This window comes from Chiloscyllium plagiosum, chromosome 29 (genome assembly GCF_004010195.1).
Source record: "Chiloscyllium plagiosum isolate BGI_BamShark_2017 chromosome 29, ASM401019v2, whole genome shotgun sequence".
In the NCBI taxonomy this organism is placed as follows: Eukaryota; Metazoa; Chordata; class Chondrichthyes; order Orectolobiformes; family Hemiscylliidae; genus Chiloscyllium; species Chiloscyllium plagiosum.
Window position 1 is genome coordinate 22664550 of NC_057738.1, and position 24274 is coordinate 22688823.

At 41.1% G+C, this 24274-nt stretch overlaps 1 protein-coding gene across 1 annotated transcript in view; it reads right to left on the bottom strand.

Moving 5' to 3' along the window:
* Positions 1–24274, bottom strand: part of LOC122564270 (collagen alpha-6(VI) chain-like) — a 106646-nt gene that overhangs the window by 71122 nt on the left and 11250 nt on the right. The window contains exons 4-12 of the mRNA XM_043718945.1: positions 21509–22129; positions 16856–17503; positions 13111–13671; positions 11397–11957; positions 10262–10837; positions 7533–8102; positions 3989–4347; positions 1918–1996; positions 784–929 (exon numbers count right to left, since the gene is read on the bottom strand). Of these exons, the coding sequence (XP_043574880.1) occupies positions 784–929; positions 1918–1996; positions 3989–4347; positions 7533–8102; positions 10262–10837; positions 11397–11957; positions 13111–13671; positions 16856–17503; positions 21509–22129 (4121 nt within the window). The remainder of the gene's footprint in view (positions 1–783; positions 930–1917; positions 1997–3988; positions 4348–7532; positions 8103–10261; positions 10838–11396; positions 11958–13110; positions 13672–16855; positions 17504–21508; positions 22130–24274) is intronic.

A 24274-nucleotide genomic window follows, 5' to 3' on the forward strand; every position in this document is an offset into this window, starting at 1 on the left:
CTATACATGTAAACTAAGAGAAATATCTGGTTTGAGTGACTGATAAATAAACCGAAAGTCTTTGCAATTCAAAGTATAGCCAATATTTAACTAATACAGTTGAGACTTGGACATGAGAAAGCAAAAAACAATGGGTGACCACTTTCAGAGTTTCTTGTTGGAGATGAAATGTCTACAATTGATTTCATAATAGGTTTAGATTATTTATATAGTTTCCCAGAACAAAGGGTGAATTTGAGGACAGGAGACAATTGGGGAATCTCAATCTGAGGCATCCCAATTTGTGCCATATAGCTGTGGGAATAGAATCCCTGTCCCTGACTTCCTCCCTCAATACTGATGCTGACAAGGATGCAGCCCTGGTGCTAGACCTTACCTGTCCCATGCAAACTTGAGGACAGGTTGGTGGCAGGCAGTTGGGCAGTGAGAACGCCATCCAGAGCCCGAAAACACCAAATGAGGAACTAAAAAATTCAGTTCATGATGTTTTAGACAATATAAGCGATAACTATTAACTTCAGTATTTTTGAAGAGCTAGGTCTCCAAATGTAAGCTCTTGGCTGTCTTAACATACTATGAGCAACAGCATATTGAACTAATTATGCATTTGGCTGCACAGTTACTGGCTATACTTTTGTCAGCTAATTCACTTATCATCATTCAAAAGTCTAATTGAGATCAGTTTAGAAAACAACGAATGACTAAATCAATGGATTGTTTTTGGAAATTAGTTTTCTCCTAAAACTTGTTTCTGATGTTAGGTTTTCTTTTAAAGTAACTTACAATCTCAGTGCGCAATGCATCCCCAATATCACGCATTCCAATGGCCAGTTGGCGTTTGTAGCCAAATCCTCTGCCAAACTCCAGTTCATGAAGCTCATCAACGTCGACAGTGTTTTCCATAGCAACTGTGATTAGGGTATTGACACCTGGTTGGAAAATTAAACATTGATTGCCCACTGTTAAAATCTGTCAGCATTGATCGGATTATTAATCAGCGTGGTCCCAGTGTGGAATGACTCATTCATCTGTATTTTGGGTTCTAGCAATTGACAGGCATGTGAGATGAACTCAACATTCTGCCCTCTCATAATTTTTCTGCAACGAAAATGTATGTATTGGTAATTGCAGAACTCATTGCATAATGTTCTGCTTTTTATATGCACTTCCTACAAAATTGCATTGGTGGATTGATTTATTGGGTTTCACATATCCTTCAATTCAGGTATTCTCTTGACAAATCTCTCCTCTGTTCTTTATTCCCAGTTATGATATGGGCAACATTTTGGATGAGCTCCACCACTCTCTCTTCTCTTTCCTTCTCGCCATAGAGGTATACACCATTTCAATATGAAAAGGTTTAGTTTCTTGCCCAGCTTAAAAGTCCTATTCTATTTGGGTTGGCAGTAGAAAACAGCATGAATTTGTTCTTTCCCATTTGTAACTAATTAAAAAAAAGTTCTCCATATCCTTCAGAATATGACAAAACCAAAGGATCTATCAACACAAACATTCCAATCTTTCAAAATCTCAACCATTTTGCTATCATTAACAGCATGCCATTGTATAAGACAGAAATGGAAGAAATAGAATGTTTGACTATCCAATAAATTGTCTGTTAAATCTTGTCACGATGACGGAAATGGGCACAAATGTTTCTCGTAACTTTGTTTTGATTTCAACAATGGAATCTCTTTGTTCTAAATGTCCGATATTTTTATGAAAATTGGAGGATATCTAACATCATACCTAAGACAGAAATTAACATCTGTTGCAGATGTATTTGCTAAAACCCAATAGAAAATGTCATCCCTGCATGTTTCTGATTAAATGTTATTGTTCAGTGCCAACATTCAATATAATCAGTATTCCCCAGTGTTTTCAAAACATGCTCACAGATAACCCCCAGTTAGTTACCATTAAGCCGGAGTCTGTTTGATGCTTCCTTGAGTCTATTCATGCTATCCGCTACTCCGTTCGTAAACATCACTATCATCTAGAAAGAGACAGAGAGAGAGAGAGAGACAGAGAGAGAGTTGTAAAAAAAAGTTAGAAGCGGCAGATTGGAACATTCTGTTGTTTTGACTGGAGACAGTCTGTAATAACTGAGTACTTTATCGGGTTTCATAAAGCATTAGCAATAGCGGACAAAGTAAAGCAGTCTTATAGAACAAATAAGGTATATTGCCACAAAGAATACGAAGGCCAATTATTCCCAGGTTTTGAATTAGTCCAGATACTAGATGCAGATAATAATGTAACGTAAGGATTAAAGACAAGCAGAAGGAAGGTAAATGCACCATTATTATATTTGGTTAATACAGCACAAGTCAAAATTAGAACAGAAATAATGAAGGAATGAATCCCATGATTGCCCAAAGTTTTGAGTGTAAGTTCAGCTAAAAGGCAGAGTCCTAAACGTAATGAAGATAATGGAAGTTAATGATCAATCTAAACAAATTATACTCGTCATAAGAAGTTTAACACCTATGATGAATGTGTTTATCATTGAGCAGGATTAGATATCACTTATGCTTCAACAATATGTCAAGGAGATTGGGTAAAATTTTACAAATACAGGGAATGCGGGAGAAACTCAGCAAGGTTAAGGAATGGAAAGGTTCTTCTTCCTTGATGTTTGGGAATGATAGCACATCCATGTCACTATGGAAATTAATGTAACTTAGCTGCAATTTACCTCATCATGATTTGCATTTTAGTTGGATAGAATATTATTGTATCCCTATAGCAACCCCTGATATTTCTCATCAGACTAGTATTGATTATGGTGATATTACATGATAAGTGTCAGAATGAAATAAAATCTTAAAGTTGCTCACTGTCCATTAATGATTACAACTCTTTTTAAAAATTCAAGTGTAGTTGTTGTGGAGCGTACGAGGTGAACATTGGTTGAAAAAAAATTAAAGGATAATGCCACATCCTGTCAGTTTTCCAGTGTCACATGACTTTAATGAGTTGTCAAGGATCTAAAGGTGGATGAAACAAATATAGAAACATCCAGAAGTTATAAATTCTACATGTTATAGACTTGACAACCAGATTTAATCTTTCTATGGTAATGCATCACAAGGATATAAGGGTTGCTGTAGATCAGCACTTCCAGAAAAATTGGGCTGTAATCATCATTGGGATTGCAGAAGCAGTGGATGGGATCACAAACTCCATCACCATCAGCCAAAAGGTATTTGCACTGGCCCTGCTACTTTCTCGATCTCCTTCCATGTTTGCCTGTTGAAGGGGCAGCATTCAGAAAGTTTGTGATTAAAAATAAACCTAAAGGACTATAGCCTTGTGTCGTGTAACTTTTGACCTTGTCCACCCTCTTCCAACACTGGCACCTCCACATCATCCTCACAAGTTGGAGCAGAGGGGAGCAATGGACCTGGTGAATGAATGGGGAGGTTCCACAGAGATTGCATAGGCCCCAAAGTCTTAATGAAAAGCTGCTTATCTCACTTTTGCAAAGTGACAACTGCAAGGCTTCTACCGGGTACGGGCCCAGGTTAACAGCCACCATCTTTATGCTTCAGGGCACATGTATGGATGCTATCATTAAACAGGACAATGTACAGCAGGACAAATGCACGACCAGCATCTTTGTAGGAATTAATGTTCAGCAGGGATCAGCACACAGCATGAGTGGCTTAAGAGTCTTCAGCCACCAGAAAACATGGAGAATCTAGCTGAAAGCTAGGTATTTGAACTAATTTCAATTTTACAATGGATATCTGGGATCACATTAATTTTCAAATGTTACACTGGGAAATGATTTGGAAGCTTCCAATGGACAAAATAATGGGGAAATGGATAGGAACTGTGCAAAACAAAGAACACCAGAGTTATGAATAACACAGCCGCAAAAGTGGTCAGACGTTTTGCTACTATCCCATATCTGCTTCCTACTTTCACCAAAAACAGATAACCTCACATAGATATTCATCCTTTCTCCTGAAACAAATTTTACCTTCACATTTTTGCTCGACTCCTGCTCAAATTTGCTTGCAAACGACAACAAATAATCAGCAGTCAAACTGATCTGGTCCATCGCTGACAGCAGAAATGATCTTGCCTTTCCCAAGACATCTAAATTATAGCTTTCAAAATTGGAGTCAAAGCGTGTCCTTCCAACTCTGTCAGTGATGTGAAATCCCGCCCTGACATTGAGACTGTGACCTGCTATGCAGCTGATGTTCTGTAAGTCCGTCATTCGTTGGATTAGGCTGTCCAGGTACTGCAACTGCAGGTTCAGCTGGCTGCCGACTGCATTTGAGAAGCGTGCTTGACTGGGGAGGTCAACTCCCACAGCCACATCAATGGTACATCCTGAAAAAAAGTAGCTTGTCTAATTAAAACAGTGAAATTGGTAGCTCTAACGCCATCGTTGTTTCTACTTTGACAATAATAACAAGTGAGTCGTACAGTGTAAGAATACTGTACGACCAGATGATGCACAATGATCCTTTGCATCACAACTATAGGCAAGCAGTGGAATTATCCTGCCCAGATCCAACATCTGCACTTTGGTGGGATACAAAGCTGAAATGTCACATTGTCACATTTCCTACTCCCCGGACAATCCCTATGTTAAAATATCTTCACCAAAAGTGATTGCTAGAACCAGAGATGGGTTAGGAAGCCGAAACTATGATTTTCCTTTCATTCCTTCTTGGGTTAAGTCATTGCTGGCCAAGCCAGTGTTTTATTTTGACTGGCCTCTATCATCTGATATGGGAGGGGTAATAGTCTTTTCATTTACTATGGGATGTAGGCATTGCTGGTTAGGCCAGCATTCATTCCATATTGAGAAGGCAGTGGAAAGCAACCTTCTTGAACCATTGCAGTTCCATGTGGTGTAGATAGAACCATAATACCATTAGGGAGGGAATTCCAGGATTTGGCCCAGAGACACTAAAGGAGCAGTGAAATATTTTCAAGTCAGGATGGGGAGTGGTTTGGAAGGGAACTTGCAGTGTCTGCTGCCCTTGTCCTTGAGGATCTTTGATGCATTTCTGTAATGCATCTTGTAGACAGTAAATGATACAACTTAAACCACTGTTTTGCCTCAGGACCCTGTGATCTGGGCCCTTGTGACTCCTTGTGCCCACCTCCCTCCAGTATTTTTACGGGAAGTTTACAATTCTGATGTCAGCTTCCCTCTGCCCAGGCTCACATACAATTCCCAATGAAACGGCCAGTTCCAAGCAAAACATGCTCTGTACGCACTTGACTTTTAACAGGGATTGATGGAAGTGAAGGTGACATGAGTAATGTTCGGGGCTGAAGGAAAGGTGAACATTGTCAGGGGTGGGGGCATTGGCAATCATTGTCAGGGGTGAGATAGGAGTGAGCAATGCCTGGTGGGGTTGGGGGGGGGGGGGGGTGCTGGGAGGGGAGGGTGAAAGGGAGTTGTGCAATGTCAGGTCGACAGGCTAGTTAATGAGCACCAGGGGGTGATATATGAGTGAACATTGTCAGAGAGGATGTAGACGATGTGAGAAATGTTAGGGGAAGTAGGGAGAATTGAGAATTGCCAGGGATTCTTCAGGTATGGTCTTATAACAGCACTGCACAGCTACAATGTAACTTCCCTACTTTTATACTGATGATGAGGCTGAAGGAGATTCCAGATGTAGGCAGGGCTGAAGCCATGGAGCACTCACCACAGTGCAACACCCTCATCCCACAAATGAATGAAAAACAGAGAACAGTAAGTTTCCTTCCCTAATGGGCATTAATAAACCATTTGGATGTTTACAAAATTTGACAGCTTCATTGTTACTTTTACTCGGACGATGGAAGATATAGACTGTAGGAAAATAGATGGCGACACCTTGCAAAATGTCCATATTACAGAGGAGGAAGTGCTGGATGTCTTGAAACGGTTATAAGTGGATAAATCCCCAGGACCTGACCAGGTGTACCCGAGAACTCTGCGGAAAGCTACAGAAGTGATTGTTGGGCCTCTTGCTGAGATATTTGTATCATCGATAGTCACAGGTGAGGTGCCGGAAGACTGGAGGTTGGCAAACGTGGTGCCACTGTTTAAGAAGGACGGTAAAGACAACCCAGGGAACTATAGACCAGTGCGCCTGACATCAGTGGTGGGCATATTGTTGGAGGGAATCCTGAGGGACAGGATGTACATGCATTTGGAAATGCAAAGACTGATTCGGGACAGTCAACATGGCTTTGTGCATGGGAAATCATGTCTCACAAACTTGATTGAGTTTTTTGAAGAAGTAACAAAGAAGATTGATGAGGGCAGAGCAGTAGATGTGATCTATATGGACTTCAGAAAGGCGTTCGACAAGGTTCCCCATGGGAGAGGTGCTGCATTTTGGGAAAGCAAACCTTAGCAGGACTTATACACTTAATGGTAAGGTCCTAGGGAGTGTTGCTGAACAAAGAGAGCTTGGAGTGCAGGTTCATAGCTCCTTGAAAGTGGAGTCGCAGGTAGATAGGAAAGTGAATAAGGCATTTGGTATGCTTTCCTTTATTGGTCATAGTATTGAGTACAGGAGTTGGGAGGACATGTTGCCGTTGTACAGGACATTGGTTAGGCCACTGTTGGAATATTGCAAGCAATTCTAGTCTCCTTCCTATCGGAAAGATGTTGTGAAACTTGAAAGGGTTCAGAAAAGATTTACAAGGATGTTGTCAGGGTTGGAGGGTCTGAGCTACAGGGAGAGGCTGAACAGGCTGACCCCTGGAGCGTCGGAGGCTGAGGGGTGACCTTAGAGATTTACAAAATTATGAGGGCCATGGATTGGATAAATAGACAAAGTCTTTTCCCTGGGGTCGGGGAGTCCAGAACTAGAGGGCATAGTATAAGGTGAGAGGGGAAAGATATAAAAGAGACCTAAGGGGCAACTTTTTCACGCAGAGGGTAGTTCGTGTATGGAATGAGCTGCCAGAGGATGTGGTGGAGACTGGTACAATTGCAACATTTAAGAGGCATTTGGATGTGTATATGAATAGGAAGGGTTGAGGGATATGGACCGGGTGCTGGCAGGTGGGACTAGATTGGGTTGGGATATCTGGTCGGCATGGACGGGGTTGGACCAAAGAATCTGTTTCCGTGCTGTACATCTCTATGACTCTAAATTAACATTTTTGGAATAGATTGCTAACTCCCAAATGCTATGGTGGTGTTCAAACTCAGGTTTCTTGCATCATCAGATCAGTAGTATAACCATGATACTATCATACCCAGCTAGACTGCATTTGTCATTTTTAACGAGTTTTGAGAAGATTTGTAGCTCAGGTTGAGGATCTGGATGTAAGTTTGTAAGTTTGCTCGCTGTGCTGGAAGGTTTGTTTTCAGTCACATCAGTGATGATGTTACCTAGTGTGGTGATGAAATGTCTGAAAACGAACCTTCCATGTCATCTTTAAATCACTGCAACTGGAAGCTGGAGGAGATACCTTTCTTTAATCTGGTGACCAAGATAGGGGGCAGTAAAAGCAGTGGCCAACTGAAGAAAAGAGAGAAGAAATCATTCACTCACCTGGAACTGGCTGATCCTTACAAAGACTGCGGGCAATCCTTCGTTTAATCTTGCCCAAATCTCGAAAACTGTCAACAAAATAGATCCTGTCCCGTGACCCGGAGATTTGGAGAAGCTGTTTCAGATCTGCCTGCCCTACCCCTACGGACAAAATTTGAATCCCGTTGCCCCTCAGGTTATCAGCTGGGCCCATCACATTCTCTTTCGACCTCCCATCGGTGATCACGATCAGGAACTGGGGCACGTTCAAAGCTTTTCGACTACCTGCCTCTCTCGTGAACAGCCTGGTCGCTTGCATCAGCGCTGATCCAATTTGAGTTCCTTGATTCAGTTGAACCATTTTTTCAATCTCAGCCATCAACATCTTTCTGTCTGGGAAATCCTTCAGGTCAAATTCTTTTCGAAACGACGTACTAAATTGAGCCAGACCAAACTGGCACATACAGGGGACAATACTGAAAAAGCTAACCATGTTTTTCATGAAGGATTTAATGTAGCTGAAATCTTCAGCAATTATGCTCTCAGATCCATCGACTAGAAAGACAATGTCTGCTTGTTGAAGATCACAGACTATCAAAAGAAAAGAGTATCCAATTAAAGATTTGTACAAATTATCACATTTCTCTCTTCCCCTAATCTTCTCTTTTATGGAGGTGCTCATGTTCAGAGTGTGGTTCATATTTATTGTCAACTTACAATGGTATGTTGGGTAGTAATTTGCCCTGATATATAGTGTCTGCTTTTTAAATGCTTGGAAAGTGTGTTCATTCTCCACCTCTTAACGTTCTGCTCTGTCTAATTGCTCCAGGGCTATCAAAAGATTTGAATCAATCTATTCAGAGATGTTATGACATAGCTCTGGACCAAGTGGAACTTGAACCCAGGCCTTCTGGCCTAGAGATATGGACACTGCCACTGGCCTGGGTAATAATCCAATCAGTTTCACCCTGGTCAGTTTTGCTCCAAGAGCAGGTAAATGTTAATGGTCAGTATGCTTTTAAATTCTTGACTAACAGTACCAGAACTTCTAATGTGGGTAGAGAAAAAACACAGATCCCAAATCCACTCCAACTGAAATGAGACTTGAACTTTTTTTCTTTTAGCAGCAGTCAGATCCATACCAGCTATTCCGCCCCATTACCCTCTGAATTCGAATCCTGACCTTCCACTCAAAAGCATCATTTAACAAGACCTCCATATCACACTGTAACAGGGTGCAAATTGCTGCTGGAATTAGCCTTCTTAATAAGGTTCAGAACCACTTGGCCACGACAGACAACAACCTGCAATAAGTGTAGACAATGTGAAAAGTGCTATTTGTGTCCCTTGATCCAACCATTCTCCATTCCAAGTGAGCAAGGAATAAAGTGATCAGTCATCCATTGGTAGCATCATAGTGTTATAGAGTTATAGCGTCATGCAGCATGAAAACAGACCCTTCATTCCAATTAGTCTATGGTGAACATGTTCCCAAACTCCATTTGGCCCATATCCCTCCAAAACATTCCTATTCATGTACTTATCCAATTGTCTTTTAAACGTTGTAATGGTATCTGCAACAATCACTTCCTCTGGAAGTTCATTCCACACATGAACCATGCCCTGTAAAAAAATCTTGTCCCTCATGTCCTTTTTAAAGCTTTCCCCTCTCACCTTAAAAATATGTCCCCTTGTTTTGAACTCACCCACCCGAAGGAAAAGACCCTTGCAATGCATCTTATCTTTTTAAGGTTACCCCTTGATCTCCTATGCTCTGCTGAAAAAAGACCCAACCTGTACAGCCCATATTTATAATTCAAATCTTTCATTCCCAGCAACAATCTGGTAAATCTTTTCTGAATTCTTGCCAATTTAATAATATCCTTCCTATAACAGGGTGACCAGATTGGACTCAGTGCTCCAGAGGAAGTGTTGCCCCTACCTGCCCTGATTAGACATCCAAATATTAAGCAGAAAATATATTATAGTGAACCACACACTGGAACCTTCGCCATGTTTTCCCGTGGTGGGTATACATGACACTCCAAGTGATTACAGCCAGGTCCCCAAGATTAAACCTGGCATGTTCTTGGATATTCCAAGCAGTGTATTCTTCAATCATTAAGGAAGCTTTAATGCAGCATGAAATTGTATTCTATATTTTTTTCTATGCTGGAATTTTCAACCTAACTCTGTTTTGCTTAGAAACAGTCAAAGTTTAGTCTTGTGAACTGAGGTCAATGGTTCTCAACACATTTGGTACATTCCATGTAATACAGGAGACAGGTGCCTGAGGTCTCTACATTGTACCTATAGTGCCCTGTACACCACATTGTGGAATAAAAATGCCAAAGGGAGCCTTGGCACATGTACAAAGCTCATTAGACATCAACCCCAAGAGATCTTCTTTAAATTAGCCACCCCCTCTCCCCACCAAAGTGTAATGTCTGTTTTTGATGGATATTTTTAGAGAGGTTGATTCAGAGTAAAGGCAAATTCCTGTCTCCTATGCTTGTTGCTGAACTGACAGCCTTAGTCTCTCACACTTTCTGCCTTATGTTTGTTTGAAGGTGGTCTGCCCTATTTTAAACTGCATTGCTAACTGGATAGTAAAAAGCCTTCATGAGCTAAAATAGAGTGAGATTACCTAATCCATACTCCCATTCCCAACTGATATGGAAAAGCACTATCAGACTTTCAACTCACATTTCTGCCCTGAGCTCATCACTAGATTACAAATGTTCCTTTACCTGGATTTGTGTTTGTACAAACCAGCTGTGAGAAATCCCTCACTATGTTTTTCAAGGCATCAAAGTCTTGAACATAAAGGTAGTTTTCCCTCGAGCCTCCGATAGCCTCGAGCTCTCTTTCATTGGCTCCTGCTACCCCCACAGCAAGGACGGTCACTCCATCTTCTCTGATGTCCTCCGCTGCCCCTGGTACCGCTGATGAATCTGCGGCTTCTTCATCAGTAATCACAATGACAAACTGCGAAACCCCAACTGTCTGCCGACTTCCTTTCTCGAGGGCTAAAAGTTCTTTGGCCTGTTGAAGAGCACGTGCAGTGAAGCTGGGTCCTTCTTTCATTTGCATTCGACCAATTGCCTGGCGGACTTCGTTTTTGCTCCCGAACTGACTGAGCCGGAATTGAACGTCAGGGTCATTATTGTAGAGTATGGCGCCAAACTGAACCTTGCTGGGGGACACGTCTGAACTGTTCACCAATGTCATCATGAATCTTTTCATCCTCTCAAAATCGTATGGCTGTATGTTGCCTGATCCATCGACCACAAAAAGAATATCTGCTGCTTCAGTTCTCAAGCAGACTAAGGGGGGATAAAGAACAGCAGGAAAATTATTGTTCAATCTTTATATGATTCAGAATACTCACATCCTACTGCTGAAACTAATCATTTTACAGCACTGACAGTTTAGCATCTGATTGCCTGAGAAAAATCCACTGAAAACAATGTTATTTGCCAAAACAGCTTGTACCCCTTGGTGGATACTTATGGAAAAGATTAGTGTAACTCTTTCTTCTTGGTCTATGGGCATTTAGTATTTGACATGTCAACAATACAGAAATTCTAAGTGTAAGAATTTCCAAACCCACCCTCAGCCGTGTGCCTTCTATGGATTTGTTGGTGACAGACAGAAGATCCAGTCCAAATAAAACTCCGAGGAATCTACAGATCCTACTCTATGTTCTGGCCCTTTCCAAACAAGGAGGGGTGGGTTGGAGGGGGTGGTATCAGCAAGCCTTAGGAATTTGACCTCAAAGACTTCAGTAAAGAGCCTGCTGAATATTAGTTACTGATGAAGAGTTACATCTTAAGGTTCATTTCTTGTTCTCCAATTCTCCAGTAATTATCCCACTGTGCTTACCTTCAGGCTGGCTGCAGATCTCCCAGAGGACCTGTTTTTCTGGAGAATCCAGCAGATCAAAGTTTTCCACATAGTGAACTTTATCCCAAGCTCCTCCAATTTCCAGAAGCTGCGTGCTGTTAGCATTGAATATGCCCACAGCAAACACGATGACACCTTTATCCCTTATGGCTTTGGCAGGTTGAAGGACCTCATCTTGTGCTTCTCCGTCAGTTATCACTACGAGGTACTGTGGAACATCAGGGCGACCCCCTTTAGCTTCATCAAAATAGTCCACAGCAAATCTCAGTGCAGCACCTGTGAGAGTGCCCCCTTCCAGCTGCTGCATGTCATTGATCGCTGCAAGTAGATCAGCTTTCACTGAATGTACACTAAGTTCAAACTCTAGCTTGGGACTGGAGGCAAACTGTATCAGACCTATACGCACATTGTCTGCTTCAGTAAAGGTCTTGTTCACAATGGCATTCATAAATGTCTTCATTTTCCTGAAATCCTCGGGATTTATGCTTCCTGATCCATCAATTACGAAGATGATATCAGCTATGTTCAGCTTCCTGCAGGCTGAGAGAAAGAAATCACATAATTTTGCCAGTTGTGCTTTTGAATAGAAAAGTTCAAACTAGGTTATTAAAAAAAAGCCCCTCTTTTTCTGCATTCCAGCTAACACTCCACATTGTAAGCAACATATGAATCGATAGAAAAACAGAAAGTGCTGGAGAAACTCAGCAGGTCTGGCAGCATCTGCAGAGAGAAAGCAGGATTAACATTTTGTGCCTATTGACCCTTCTTCAGGAATATGGACCCAGAAAGATCAAGGCTTATATTGTTCCCCTTCTACCACCCTCATATTTTCATTCTATAATAATAATGGAATTGTTGACTAATGCAACCAATATTGATCAAAACCCTGACATGAAGTGAGGCAACTGGCAATAGGGAAGCTTTGGAAATCATAGGTCCAAAGTTATCTTTTCCTCCCAAGCACTTTCTGCATGTCATGTTTCAAAATACTTATATACTTGAAATTATAATTTAAGAAATGTATTTGATGTAAAAGTATACCTTGTTCTGTGATATACCTCTGGTACAATGTGAGTAAGTCACAAAGTAGCATAAATCCTAGCCCATGATTTTGCATCTTTTAAAGTTTACAGACAAAAATTCCTGAGTTTAAATTGTGCAGTGTACACCATCACATCCTACCACTGGTCCCTCAGGAAAGCACATCCATCTCACAGCTGGCAACAGACTGAGTCGGATAAACCGTACACTCTCAACTCATTTCCTGAAAAGACTTTGAAACAAAATAAATATTAACCATGCCAAGCCTCTCCTTCCATTGAGATTAGTGGGAAATAAAATTCAGGAGAGGTAAAGCATTTTTACATTAATATTATTGTTGTTTTCCTTTTATTAACACCTAAGCAAGAGAATATAACACAAAAAAAATCAGGCAATTAATGCAATTAATAACAATATTGATCAAATTGTGTGGAGGATGAGGTGTTTCATTTTGCCACATGACAAGATCCAATGTAAAGTCTTCAGTACCCAAATAAACAGTTCTTCATTACTGCCCAATCAGACACTTGAAGAGCAAGAAATTGCTCCCATTTATTACACTTGGCTAAAAGGGAAACATTCCATAGACACCAAGAGACAAATGGAGGGGCTTCCAGTCAATTGTTAAGCAGTTCTGAAATCCAAAGCTTACCTCCTTCAGAACAGAGGTCCCACAAAATGTTATTCTTCACATCTTTCAAAGCATCAAAGTTGGTGACATAGAAAATTCTTCCTTTGATTCCTCCAATTTGCAGAAGTTCAGATTCATCTGCATTTCCAACTCCTATTGCATAAATATCTACTCCCTGTTTCCTCAGCTCTGCAGCAGGGCTTCTCACGGGATCATCTGATTGTCCACTTGTGATAATGATGAGGATATGCCGCACCCTCTCTCTACGACTTCTCACGGCATCGCTGAAGAGATTCTTCATGTAGGTTAATGCCTGGCCAGTTGCCGTGCTTCCTCCCATTTGAAAGATTTGCTTAATTGCTCTTTCCAAATCTGATTGGTAGGTGTACTGAGTGATACCGAATTCAATTCGTGGACTATCTGCATACTGGACAACTCCCACACGAACCTTATCTGCACCGATGCTGAATACATTCACTACATCTACCAGGAACCTTTTCATATCCATGAGCTTCTCAGGGAATATACTGTCGGACCCATCAATTAGGAAAAAGATATCGGCTTCTTCTGTTTCGGCACAGCCTGAGAAGAGAAAAGGGCATTGCTTCAGTTACGGGAATAAACAACAGGGTGATTTGACACTAAGGAGTGAAATTGATTCCTGCCAGCAGCACAAACTGGGCTCAAAGCAAAACAGGACAAGCTGAAAATATTGACAAGACATTTTATTTCAAACCAAGTAAAAGCAACAGCAAGACAAGGAAATGAGCTTCCATACAGAGCCTTGAACTATTGTTCTGCCATTCAGTGAAAAAAAAACCATTTACAGTGAAAAATCAGCTTCTGATTCACTATAAGCCCACTTTGCACCTCTAGTACAGAGTCATATGACTTGCATCATGTTTTTATTTTTTTTGCACTTTGTGTGGATCTACTAAACAGTCCAAATTAATGCATTTTTCTATAGTCTGCCAAAGTCTGAGAAAGGACATATTTTAATTTAACATAAAATACCAGTAAGGAAACTATAGGGGTTAGGTGCAATGCTGGTTTTAAACATTGCCCAATTTGATTTTTCAATGAAGTCAAGTTAAAGGGTGAAAAATTGGTGTTTTACCAGAGCCTGTGGTTTTCCAACCCACTGGAATAAGTTAAAACAAAACTTTGCAATTAGATTCTCCAGGGGATGGTTCCTTACTTTGATGGGTCGGGTCAGCAGCGAAGATCAAGCGTATGCTCAGTGATAAACATTTTGTATGTGATAGAATTACACACCATGATGGAGGATGCACTTTATACCCACAAGAACTGTGGGCTGATTATTCTTACCAATGGTGCTGGGGACAGACGTAACAATTGGATTTCTGAAGATAAAACAAAATAAGACTTTCTCTATGGTTAGTTCTCTCACTACCTGTCACAGGTCTTGTCTTCATGACTCATCCAGAACCATTGGTATTAGTGTTAAAGTGTCATTCCTTGTGACCAGCACTGAAGTCTCTAACCCAGAATGCAAGCAGTGTTTGTGCTATCTATAGTGGTGTTCAAAGTGGAGGAGTGCTCCTCTATCAGTTCGGGGGTTGTAATTAGCAGGAGGTTTTCTTGATTATGTTTCTCCTGATTCTGTAAGACATCATAAGGTCTGGAGTCAATGTCGAAGACTCCCAGGCAACTCTATTTCTATACCACCCTGTCATCACATCTATGTTGGGACTGTCCTGTTGATGAAACTGGACATAACAAAGACAGTAGTCGACGACCCAGAACTTTAACTGATAGTTATGATCCTGAGTATATCAGATTGTGACTTGACTTGCTTCTGTCTCCCAATTTGTGCATAAGTCCTCACATGTGAGAGAGGAGAACTAAGCAGCGTTGACTGCGCTGAGTGGGCCTTTGCCATGTTTGACACCTCAGTCAATGTCAATTGATTTTTCTTCTGGTTGCATTCATACTAAACCCTTTGGGGGCTGTTTATTCAACTGTGTGACATCTTGGATATTTCAAAAGCTGTTCCAAGTCAATCACATTGCACTGGGTCTGAAAACCAAACTTGGTTAGGACAACAGATTTTCTTCCATAAATTACATCTTTACAACAATCCAACATTTTCAAGACCACTACACCTGTTGCTACTAATTTGGTGATATAATCACTATGCAGCAACACCCACAAATTACATTATTGAACCACATTCCACAATCCCTTTCCTACACCCCCCTTCTTGTGCATGTACAGATCCAATGGCAACACATCATCACTGTTATCATTTGTGACGTACTGTTAAACAAATCCTCTGCACCCTTCTACCATGAGCTATCCAGATTGGAAGTTTCCCAGGTTGAGAAAAAAGCTGTGTCTATAACAAAGTTCTCTGCCAAACAATTACTGGAAGAACTGACATGACAGCTGCAATAACTGAGCTTTTATTCAGGCTGGGCAATGACAAGTTTAAATACTCCAACTGGCTTTCACATTGTTGGTCAGTTTCCCAAGCTGTGGGGAAAGCATGCTCCCTAAATTTGGAGCCAAGCTAATAAGGTTTGACCAAGATCTCATTAACACTTCCTGAGGAGATCAATCATAATTGTAACTATCCACACAGCCACAGGGATGAAGGTCTGATTGTTCATCTTCAGGAGTTTGGAAAATTCCAGCTTTCCAGAACCACCTGGGAGGAATTACCCACAAAGACCAGATTGCCCTTGTTCAGGGCTGGGTCGGGGCTATGTGGAACCAGCTGATGTGGGACAAATGTAGGTTTTGGGAGATGCTAAGGGGGCCATTTTAAAACCCTTCTGGATGCTGTGGGACTCTGTCCCAGTTGTAATGAAAAAGGCATAACCCTCTAGCTCTCACTTCTCACACTCCTTCACCTCGCATACACTGTCAATGTACCATCCATGCCATCTCATGCCACTATACCGATTCTCCCACACATCATATCCCCTGATAACCCATACAAGGCTGTGCCACTCCATCCACCCCTATCACAACTCCTATGCCAGCCTATGCCTCTTCATATCCCCTCCTGGCAAATTATGTCTTTTATGCCAACCCCATGCCTCTCCACTGACTTCCCATTACCTGTTTGCTAAACAAGAGCATTTCTGTACCTGTTGACCAACTGAACTAATGAACCCTAAAGGATTCATAATAAAAACTCTTCAAAAAATTATTCATTCATAACCCGCCTTTTACTACAGAGCAATGAAATTGGTGATCATCAAGACGTAATCAAGTACCAATCGTGGAAACTGTAAACACTTGAAACCTCATAATCTTGTAAAAAACATTGTGTAATTGGCAGCAGAGATTAGAGGGTAAGAGCTGTGAAACAACCAAGGCTTTTTCCAGGGCTCAGCTATTTCAACAGACTAATGGATCTCTGGACACGCAATCAAATTGCATAATGTATATGAAAAACTTGTTGCAATGTTTATAAAGTTTATATGCAGTCAAGACTAATTTATCTGAGGTATTTAAGGGTAAAGATCAAAGTCCAATAATTAGGGAGCATGGGAAATCAGAGATCTGAAGCAATATTGGCATGTTTTGTTGAAGTCTGACAGAAATAGTAGAACAAAAGAACAAAAATGGGCTATTAAACAATTCAATAGCAACATTGGGCAACCGCTAATAAAGGATGGAAACATTATTCAACCAGCTGCAGAAAAGCCTAATACAAATGAATGAACATATAAAAACAAGGAATTAGGAATTATATCCATAATTTTAAGGGGGCATTTAACTTATTTCTCCAAACCTTGTTTGAGCCTTTCTACTTGGACAGACTGGACTGCGGTTTGTTCGATGATCTTATTACAAATCTTCTTCTGAAGCACCCCTTCAATGGTTGACAGCTGCGTGAAGTCCTTAACCATAGAAACGTAAGTCTTTGAAGGATGTGACGCAATTTTCTTCAGCTCGCTCTCAGTGGCATTTTGGATTCCTAAGGCATACACAGTAATGCCCAAACGGCGCAGAGTAGCTGCATTGTCCTTGACCGCATCCTGGGATTCGCCACTGGTGATTACTATCAGGATCTGAGGAATTCCTTTCCTAGCACGACTGCCTGCCTGCTCCGTGAAGTAATTCTTCTGCACAAAATCAATAGCGATGCCCGTGTTCCTGCCGCCTCCACTGTATCGAATCGATTTGATGTGGTCCAGGATGTCAGATTTTCTGCGGTACATTTTGAGATTGAAATCTTCCGCTGCAATGGTGCTGTACTGAGCTAAACCAATGTGGACACTTTCAGTCTCCACTTCCAGCGCATTGATCATGTTGTGTAGGAAAACGCGAAGCAATTGGAAGTTTACAGCCCCGATGCTGTCCGATTGATCGACCAAGAACACAATATCAGCAACTGTAGCAGACTGACACACTGTGAGAAACAAAAGACACATCAAAACTCATAAATGCACTGACACAGTTTGTTGCAAATTTTAGCCTGACTAAATTTAGAGCAAATGTATTAATAGTGAAGCTTTCAGCTATTGCTGAGTGTTGGCATACTCACCTCTGAACCAATAAGTTGCTGGGATCTAAGCCTAACTTCAGAAACATGAGTAAATATTCTAGCTTGACACTACCAGTGCAGTATTAAAGGCATGTTGTTCTGTAAGAGCTATTGAAATACTATAAGGTGTGAAACCAAACCCTCATCTGCCTTCTGAAATTGCTGGAAAGAGGTACCACAATACAATTCACAGAACTGTGGTGGAGATCTCTCTAATGTCCTTGTCAATTGTTATGCCTTATACAATAACATCAATAAAACTGACCATCTGATCATTGTCCCATTGATATTTGCTGGCAATTTACTGTGCATCTGGTGGTTGCTATTTGTCCTATTTTACAGAATCACAGAAGTGTTATGCTGCAGAAGCGTGCCATTCATTCCATTGTGCTTGCACTGGCTCAGTAAATGAGCATCATTACCTTTGTGAATTTCCTATCTATTCCCAAATACTCTTGCACATTATTTTGATCTAAATAATCATCCCATGCCTTCTTGAATGCTTCAATTTAACCTGTCTCCATTACTTCCCAGGCAGTCATTCCATACCCTAACTACTCACTGAGTGATAAAGTTTTTCCTCACTTCACCCTTGCTTCTCTGCAAATCACTTTAAAATCTATGCCTTCTTGTTCTTTTTCCTTTTACAAGTGGGAAGTTTCTCCCTATGGGTCTGGGTGGATTGCTCTTCGGAGGGTCGGTGTGGACTTGTTGGGCCGAAGGGCCTGTTTCCACACTGTAAGTAATCTAATCTAATCTATCCAGTCCAGTCATGAACAGTTTCTCCCTATCTACTCTATCCAGTCCACTCATGATATCCACATGGCTTAAATTCCTTATCCACAGGGCCATTCTTTTAAACCTCTTCTGCACTCTCTCCAATGTGTTTGCATCCTTCTTATAACGTGGCACTTTAAAACTGTACACAGTACTCCAGCTGCAGTCTGACAAGTGCCTTATGCAGGTTCAACATCACCTCCTTCTTCAAGCAACTGAAAAATTCAGCAAATGTCTCATTTGCTGCACAAGGCTTTGTGGCATCCTGAAGTTGTGAATGATGTTACATCACCCAGTTCCTACTTTCTTCCAAACAAGATTACTCTGGGGATTAAAAGCATCAGAAGGAGGCATATGAAAGAAATGTTTTTTCTCCAAATATGGGTTTCCAGAGTGCAAAGTAAAACACTCAGAGGGTGTTTTACCATCAACTGTATTATTCTCCTTCAACAGCACATAACACCTTGCTTTGAATTTTTACAATATGTGGATTTACATTTCCTTCTCTTCAAAGAAATACGATTACAACAAAACTTGAGTACTATTGGATGCAATATGGAGCATTAAGGTCAATTCAAGAATCTAAGCACATTGACTTGGGCAATTCTTAAGCAAATCATTAAAGCAAAGTAATTTAAAAGGTAGTGGAGTTTATTGTGCTCATTGTATCTGTATTGGTCTTTTATGGATCCTAAACCATCACCACTGCCCTGCTTACTCTGTTGCATCCTTTCTTTCAAAGATATTTGCTATTTTCCCCTAAAGTACTCACTATGCTTGTGTTCTTGCAATTCTGCATAAAGAAATTTCTCCTCACACACTTTCTGAAAATTGTATTTGTTAAATTCATTACAGAGACAGTAGTCTTTCCCTAGTCACTCCATTCAAATCCTTCATTTCCACTTTGCCTTAAATCCCTTTTTCTTCCAAATCTACTCTCTTCTGCTGCTAGGATTCCCTATATCTAACATTGGGTGCACTTAAGCCCTGTTTGCAATCTGCTTATATAAACCAATACTGCTCTCTGTGGTTTTCTTAATGAGCTCTGTATCTTTTTATCAAATTTGGTTTTCAAATCCATCAACTTCTCTTGAAATCAACAGTACACTTTGCCACTGCATTATGATGAAAAACCCTGCATCTGTGTCTGATCTGCTGCTGTTTATATGTATAAGTAACTTTGATCAGTTGACCATCCTGTTCTGAAGAGGCAATTGGATCAGGGCCCCTTCAGAGATGTGGTGCATACTTTAAATCTGACAGGTGCAAATCTGCAAATACAAATTCATCCCATAGACTTACATGTGTATGTGTATGCATTTGCAGATGCATGTGAGTTTGCATTTGCAGATTTGTATTTGCAGATACATTATATTTTGTAGGCAGCCAGTCCATGTGACATTTTATAAATTCCTATTTGGGAAATAAAACCAGTCTGACTCAAGGTTGGAATATAGATAGACTCTAACCTCACACCTTTAATGCACTGTTTGATCTGAGATATCAGTTTTATTTGTAAAACCTTAAGTCTAGGAATGTGACTTGAAAGAAGTGTGGGATTTACATAGTAATGAATCAAAACTTGCAACCCCATTCTAAGTGACAAAAGACTTAACAGCAATCTAGGTTTGTTCAATACATCGCATCAGTTGTCTGATACTTTGATCTTTTACTATAAATTCTGTGTCATGTGATCCTGTCCCACAACCTACCTGACGCTCTGAAAGCTTGGACATCCAAATAAACCTGTAGGACTATAACTTGGCATTGTGTGATTTTTAAAATGATTTCTTCACAGTGTTCCTCTTTGTTAAACTGCTAATCACCCATTTACTGAAACAGGAAGAAAACAGTTTTCCACAACTGTTTATTTGCTTAGTGGTTCAATACATATAGTTCATAGTTCAATATAAATACTAGTCAGCTCTATCTCTTTCCTAACAAACTCTCCTTACTCAGGAAGAGTCACCCTTCAAAGTGAGATCCTATGAGCATTCACTGCTCTCTATGACCTCTTGAGTATATCCTTAAAGGAACAACTTTTTTCCAACATTGTCTACATTAAGTGCTGTGGGTAGTTTAATTATGCGAAAGGTATACAAGTTGCTATCATTGCTACTCTCAACATTCCAACCTCTGTACCCTTCCTCTTCCCACAGTTCCCTTTGCTAAAGTGAAAGGTGTCAGAAAATGGTCAGCAGTGTTTGCCTGCTCAGTGGAAAGGAAGATCAGACATGCTGAATAACACTTAGCTGATGTAAACCCACTTAATCTCTTTAAAATGTACCCAAAATATGGCCCCCTGCTGAAATTCTTTCCCAATATAATGGTAAGGTTTGGTTTTAAAAATCGATCTTCTACTTTCCCTAAGGGCTTCGGAGCTGGAGCCCAAATTAAAAATACACAAGTTGGGCTCTTGTCAGTTCACTTAGATGCAGCAGCACAGCATTGTAATCTGTCTCATTCCATCACCCAAACATAGAGGAATCCTGACCTTCTGGACAAAATAAAAAGTGAGAAGATACAGAAACAACAAGCATCAATTGCCTTTTTCTGTTTCCATGATGTGGAGGTGCTGGTGTTGGACTGAAGTAGACACGGACACAGGTCACAGGTTGCAGTTAAACAGATTTATTTGAAATCACAAGCTTTTGTTCAAGCTACCAAGGAGTAGCGCTCAGAAAGCTTGTGATTTCAAATAAACCTGCTGGACCGTAACCTGGTGTCATGTGACCTCTGAAGTTTTTCTGTAAACAATACCTGGAATTAAACAAGTGCATCAGGAAGCTGAGCACGATCTGAATTTTTTTCTTCAAGAGCACAATCGACACTTAGATGTCACAGGATTCCATTTTACATACGTTATCCCAAACTGGCAGGCAGTCTGGTCACCCAACTCATGCTTCTACCTAACTAGAATGAGTAAGGGGGGTGTCAAGTGGTCAGTGAGCCAGCTCCAATTACAAGTTGCCGCCTCACTGTTTTCAGCAAACAAGGCCAAGATAGCTCTTGAAAGTCAGTCTGATTTAGAAAGATCTTTGGTTTTGGGACAATGAAAGATACAGTACAGTGCAGGAGCAAAAATGGATGTGGGTGAAAGGCAAAGGAATCAAACATTACCTGGTGGTCTTCTCGTTTCTCTGTATCGAAACTCTCTTCGAACTAACTGTCTGATTGCATTGGATATTTTATCAGATGATTGAATCACTGCATCCAAAGCACTAATCTGGAAAACAAATGGAAAATTAGGCTGAAAAGCCACACGCTGGAGATCGATCAAGACAGACCGTCTGACACCAACGGAGATAACTTTCACGCCTTCCTTCTTTAAGGCTCTGGCAGGTAGAGTAATGTCATCCTGTGAAGAGGCTGAAGTAATCATGATCACTATCTGAGGAACACCTTCCCCTTTCCGACTTCCAGCAGACTCTCTGAAAAACGTCCTGCGCAGGAAGTCAATGGCACGGCCCATTGCTAACCCTGGTCCTCCCTGAAATGCAAAGCTGCGGTCACTCCTGATGTAATTTGCCACTTGAATCTTTGTTATGTAGGTATTCAATAAGAACTCAGTTCTTGCATTATTGTCATACTGGGCAAGACCAATTCGGTACTTATCTGCTCCAACATCAAGCTGAGTAACAATTCTGAAGATAAAGCTTCTGATCTGCTGAAATCCTGCAGCTCCCATGTTCTGAGAACCATCGACTAGAAAAACGATGTCAGCATAATTCACTGCAAAGGCTGCAAAGTAGAAGATAAAATGCTGAGTTAATTTAAAAAAATGAATGGACCATAACCTTTTCAATATCTACTTTGATAAAGAGAATGCACGTGGGACAAATGGGACTTGATTTAAGACAAGAGAATTCCATAGAGGTAGACCACAGACAGTAATAGAGATTAGATAGTGGTGGCTAACGAATGGTGGGGGTGAATGGCTGGTGGAGATTAATAGGGCAGAGGTGAAGAAATGATAGGAGGATAGAGAGAGATAGAGAGCAGCCTTCTCCAATTATAGGGAATATACTTGAGAATTTTGTTCAGGATAGATTCAGTGTTGGTGGTAAATCTGAGCTCCCAGAGAGTGATCCATCAGGTTACAAGCGAACTTTGGGGATAAAGCTGGAGGATGTCAGAGAGAAACAAAATTTTAGAGATGGGACAGGATGGTCTTCTGTTGGTAACTTTGATGGCAGAAAGGTTCGGGGAGCAGGTCAAAGGAAGATCTGAGACAGGCAAGTCAGCAGTGCCTAGAGGATCTGGTGAGATGAAAATGCCAAGACAGGCTGTCAGAGACACAGCTAGATTCGGCAGAGATTATTGGGGAGTAATTTTAGTTTCAGCTATCTCTCATCTCCAGATTGATGTGAATGGTCTGAAAATAGACTTGAGCTGAAAAATGTGTTGCTGGAAAAGCGCAGCAGGTCAGGCAGCATCCAAGGAGCAGGAGAATCGACATTTCGGGCATAAGCCCTTCTTCAGGAATGAGCTGAAGAATGAGCCTCATTCCTGAAGAAGGGCTTATGCCCGAAACGTCAATTCTCCTGCTCCTTGGATGCTGCCTGACCTGCTGCGCTTTTCCAGCAACACATTTTTCAGCTCTGATCTCCAGCATCTGCAGTCCTCACTTTCTCCTCCTTGAAAATAGACTTGAGGCAAGGTTGGACTGCACAGCTACCTGGACTGCACACCTTGTGATATCTGGAGAGTTGGGGTCACTTCATGTGACCAAGACATGTGAGGGAAGTGCCTCCAGTTGCAAAAACAGGAGCTTGGGTTTTGGACCTTGAGAGGGAGCTGGAATCATTGTGTTTCCATCTTCAAAATGGAGAACTCTTGTAGGTAGCATTCTTAGCAGAGTCTCATGCTGCAGACAGGCTAGCAAGGAGGGAATGGGAATGGAATTGGAAACTAATAAGAGTGATGGCTCTTCAGAGGGATGTAGAGAAAGCCAAACTTATGGCCATTCAGTCCATTGATTCCTCACGAACCTGCAAAGAACATCCCACCAAGACCCAACCCTCTACCTTGTAACCCAGCATTTCCAATGGCTAATACCCCCAACCTGCACATCTTTGGACTATGGGAGGAAATCTACATAGACACAGGGAGAACATGCAAACTCCACACAGACAGTCACCTGAGAGTGGAATCGAACCCAGGGCCCTGGGTGAGGCAGCAGTGTTAACTATTGAACCACTGTGCCAGCCATGTGTAGTAGTGGTGGTAGTGATTTGATAGTTAAGACAGGTAGGCATTTCTGTTGCCCTAAACATGATTCTAGGATGGAAAACTCACAGATCGTCTGCAAGATGTTCTTTTGAGGGAGGTTTAAGATCCAGAGGTTATGGTCCCACATTGGCACACTAACATAGATAGAGGTCCTGAAAGTTTAATTTAGGGAGCTAGGAAAGAAATTGAAAAGCAGAACCTCTAAGGCAATAATCTCAGAATTGTTCTCAGTACCAGGTACTAGAGTGTATAGAGATAGGAAGGTTAAATTAGTGAATGAACACATGACTGGAAAAACAGTGCACGTGGGAGGGAGGGCTTTAGTTTTCATGGGGATGGGAAAGGGGGACCTGTACAAGGAGGACAGGTTCCATTTTAATGGGTCCGGGACTAATATCTACACAGAGAGGTTTGTGGGTTTTAAGGCTGGGGGTGGAGTTTAAATTGGCTTGTTAGAGGCACGGGAAACGAAGAGATTTGAGATGGAATAAAAGACAAAGTTAATTATGGGAAGTAGTAAAGCAGTAAATGAAAGAAGAAGTTAGCAGAAACAAAAGCCTAGAACCAACCCAGGTCAAATTACACAACAGCGTTAAAAAGGCAGAATTAAAATCTACCTGAATGCATACAGCATTCACAACATGATAGGTGAAC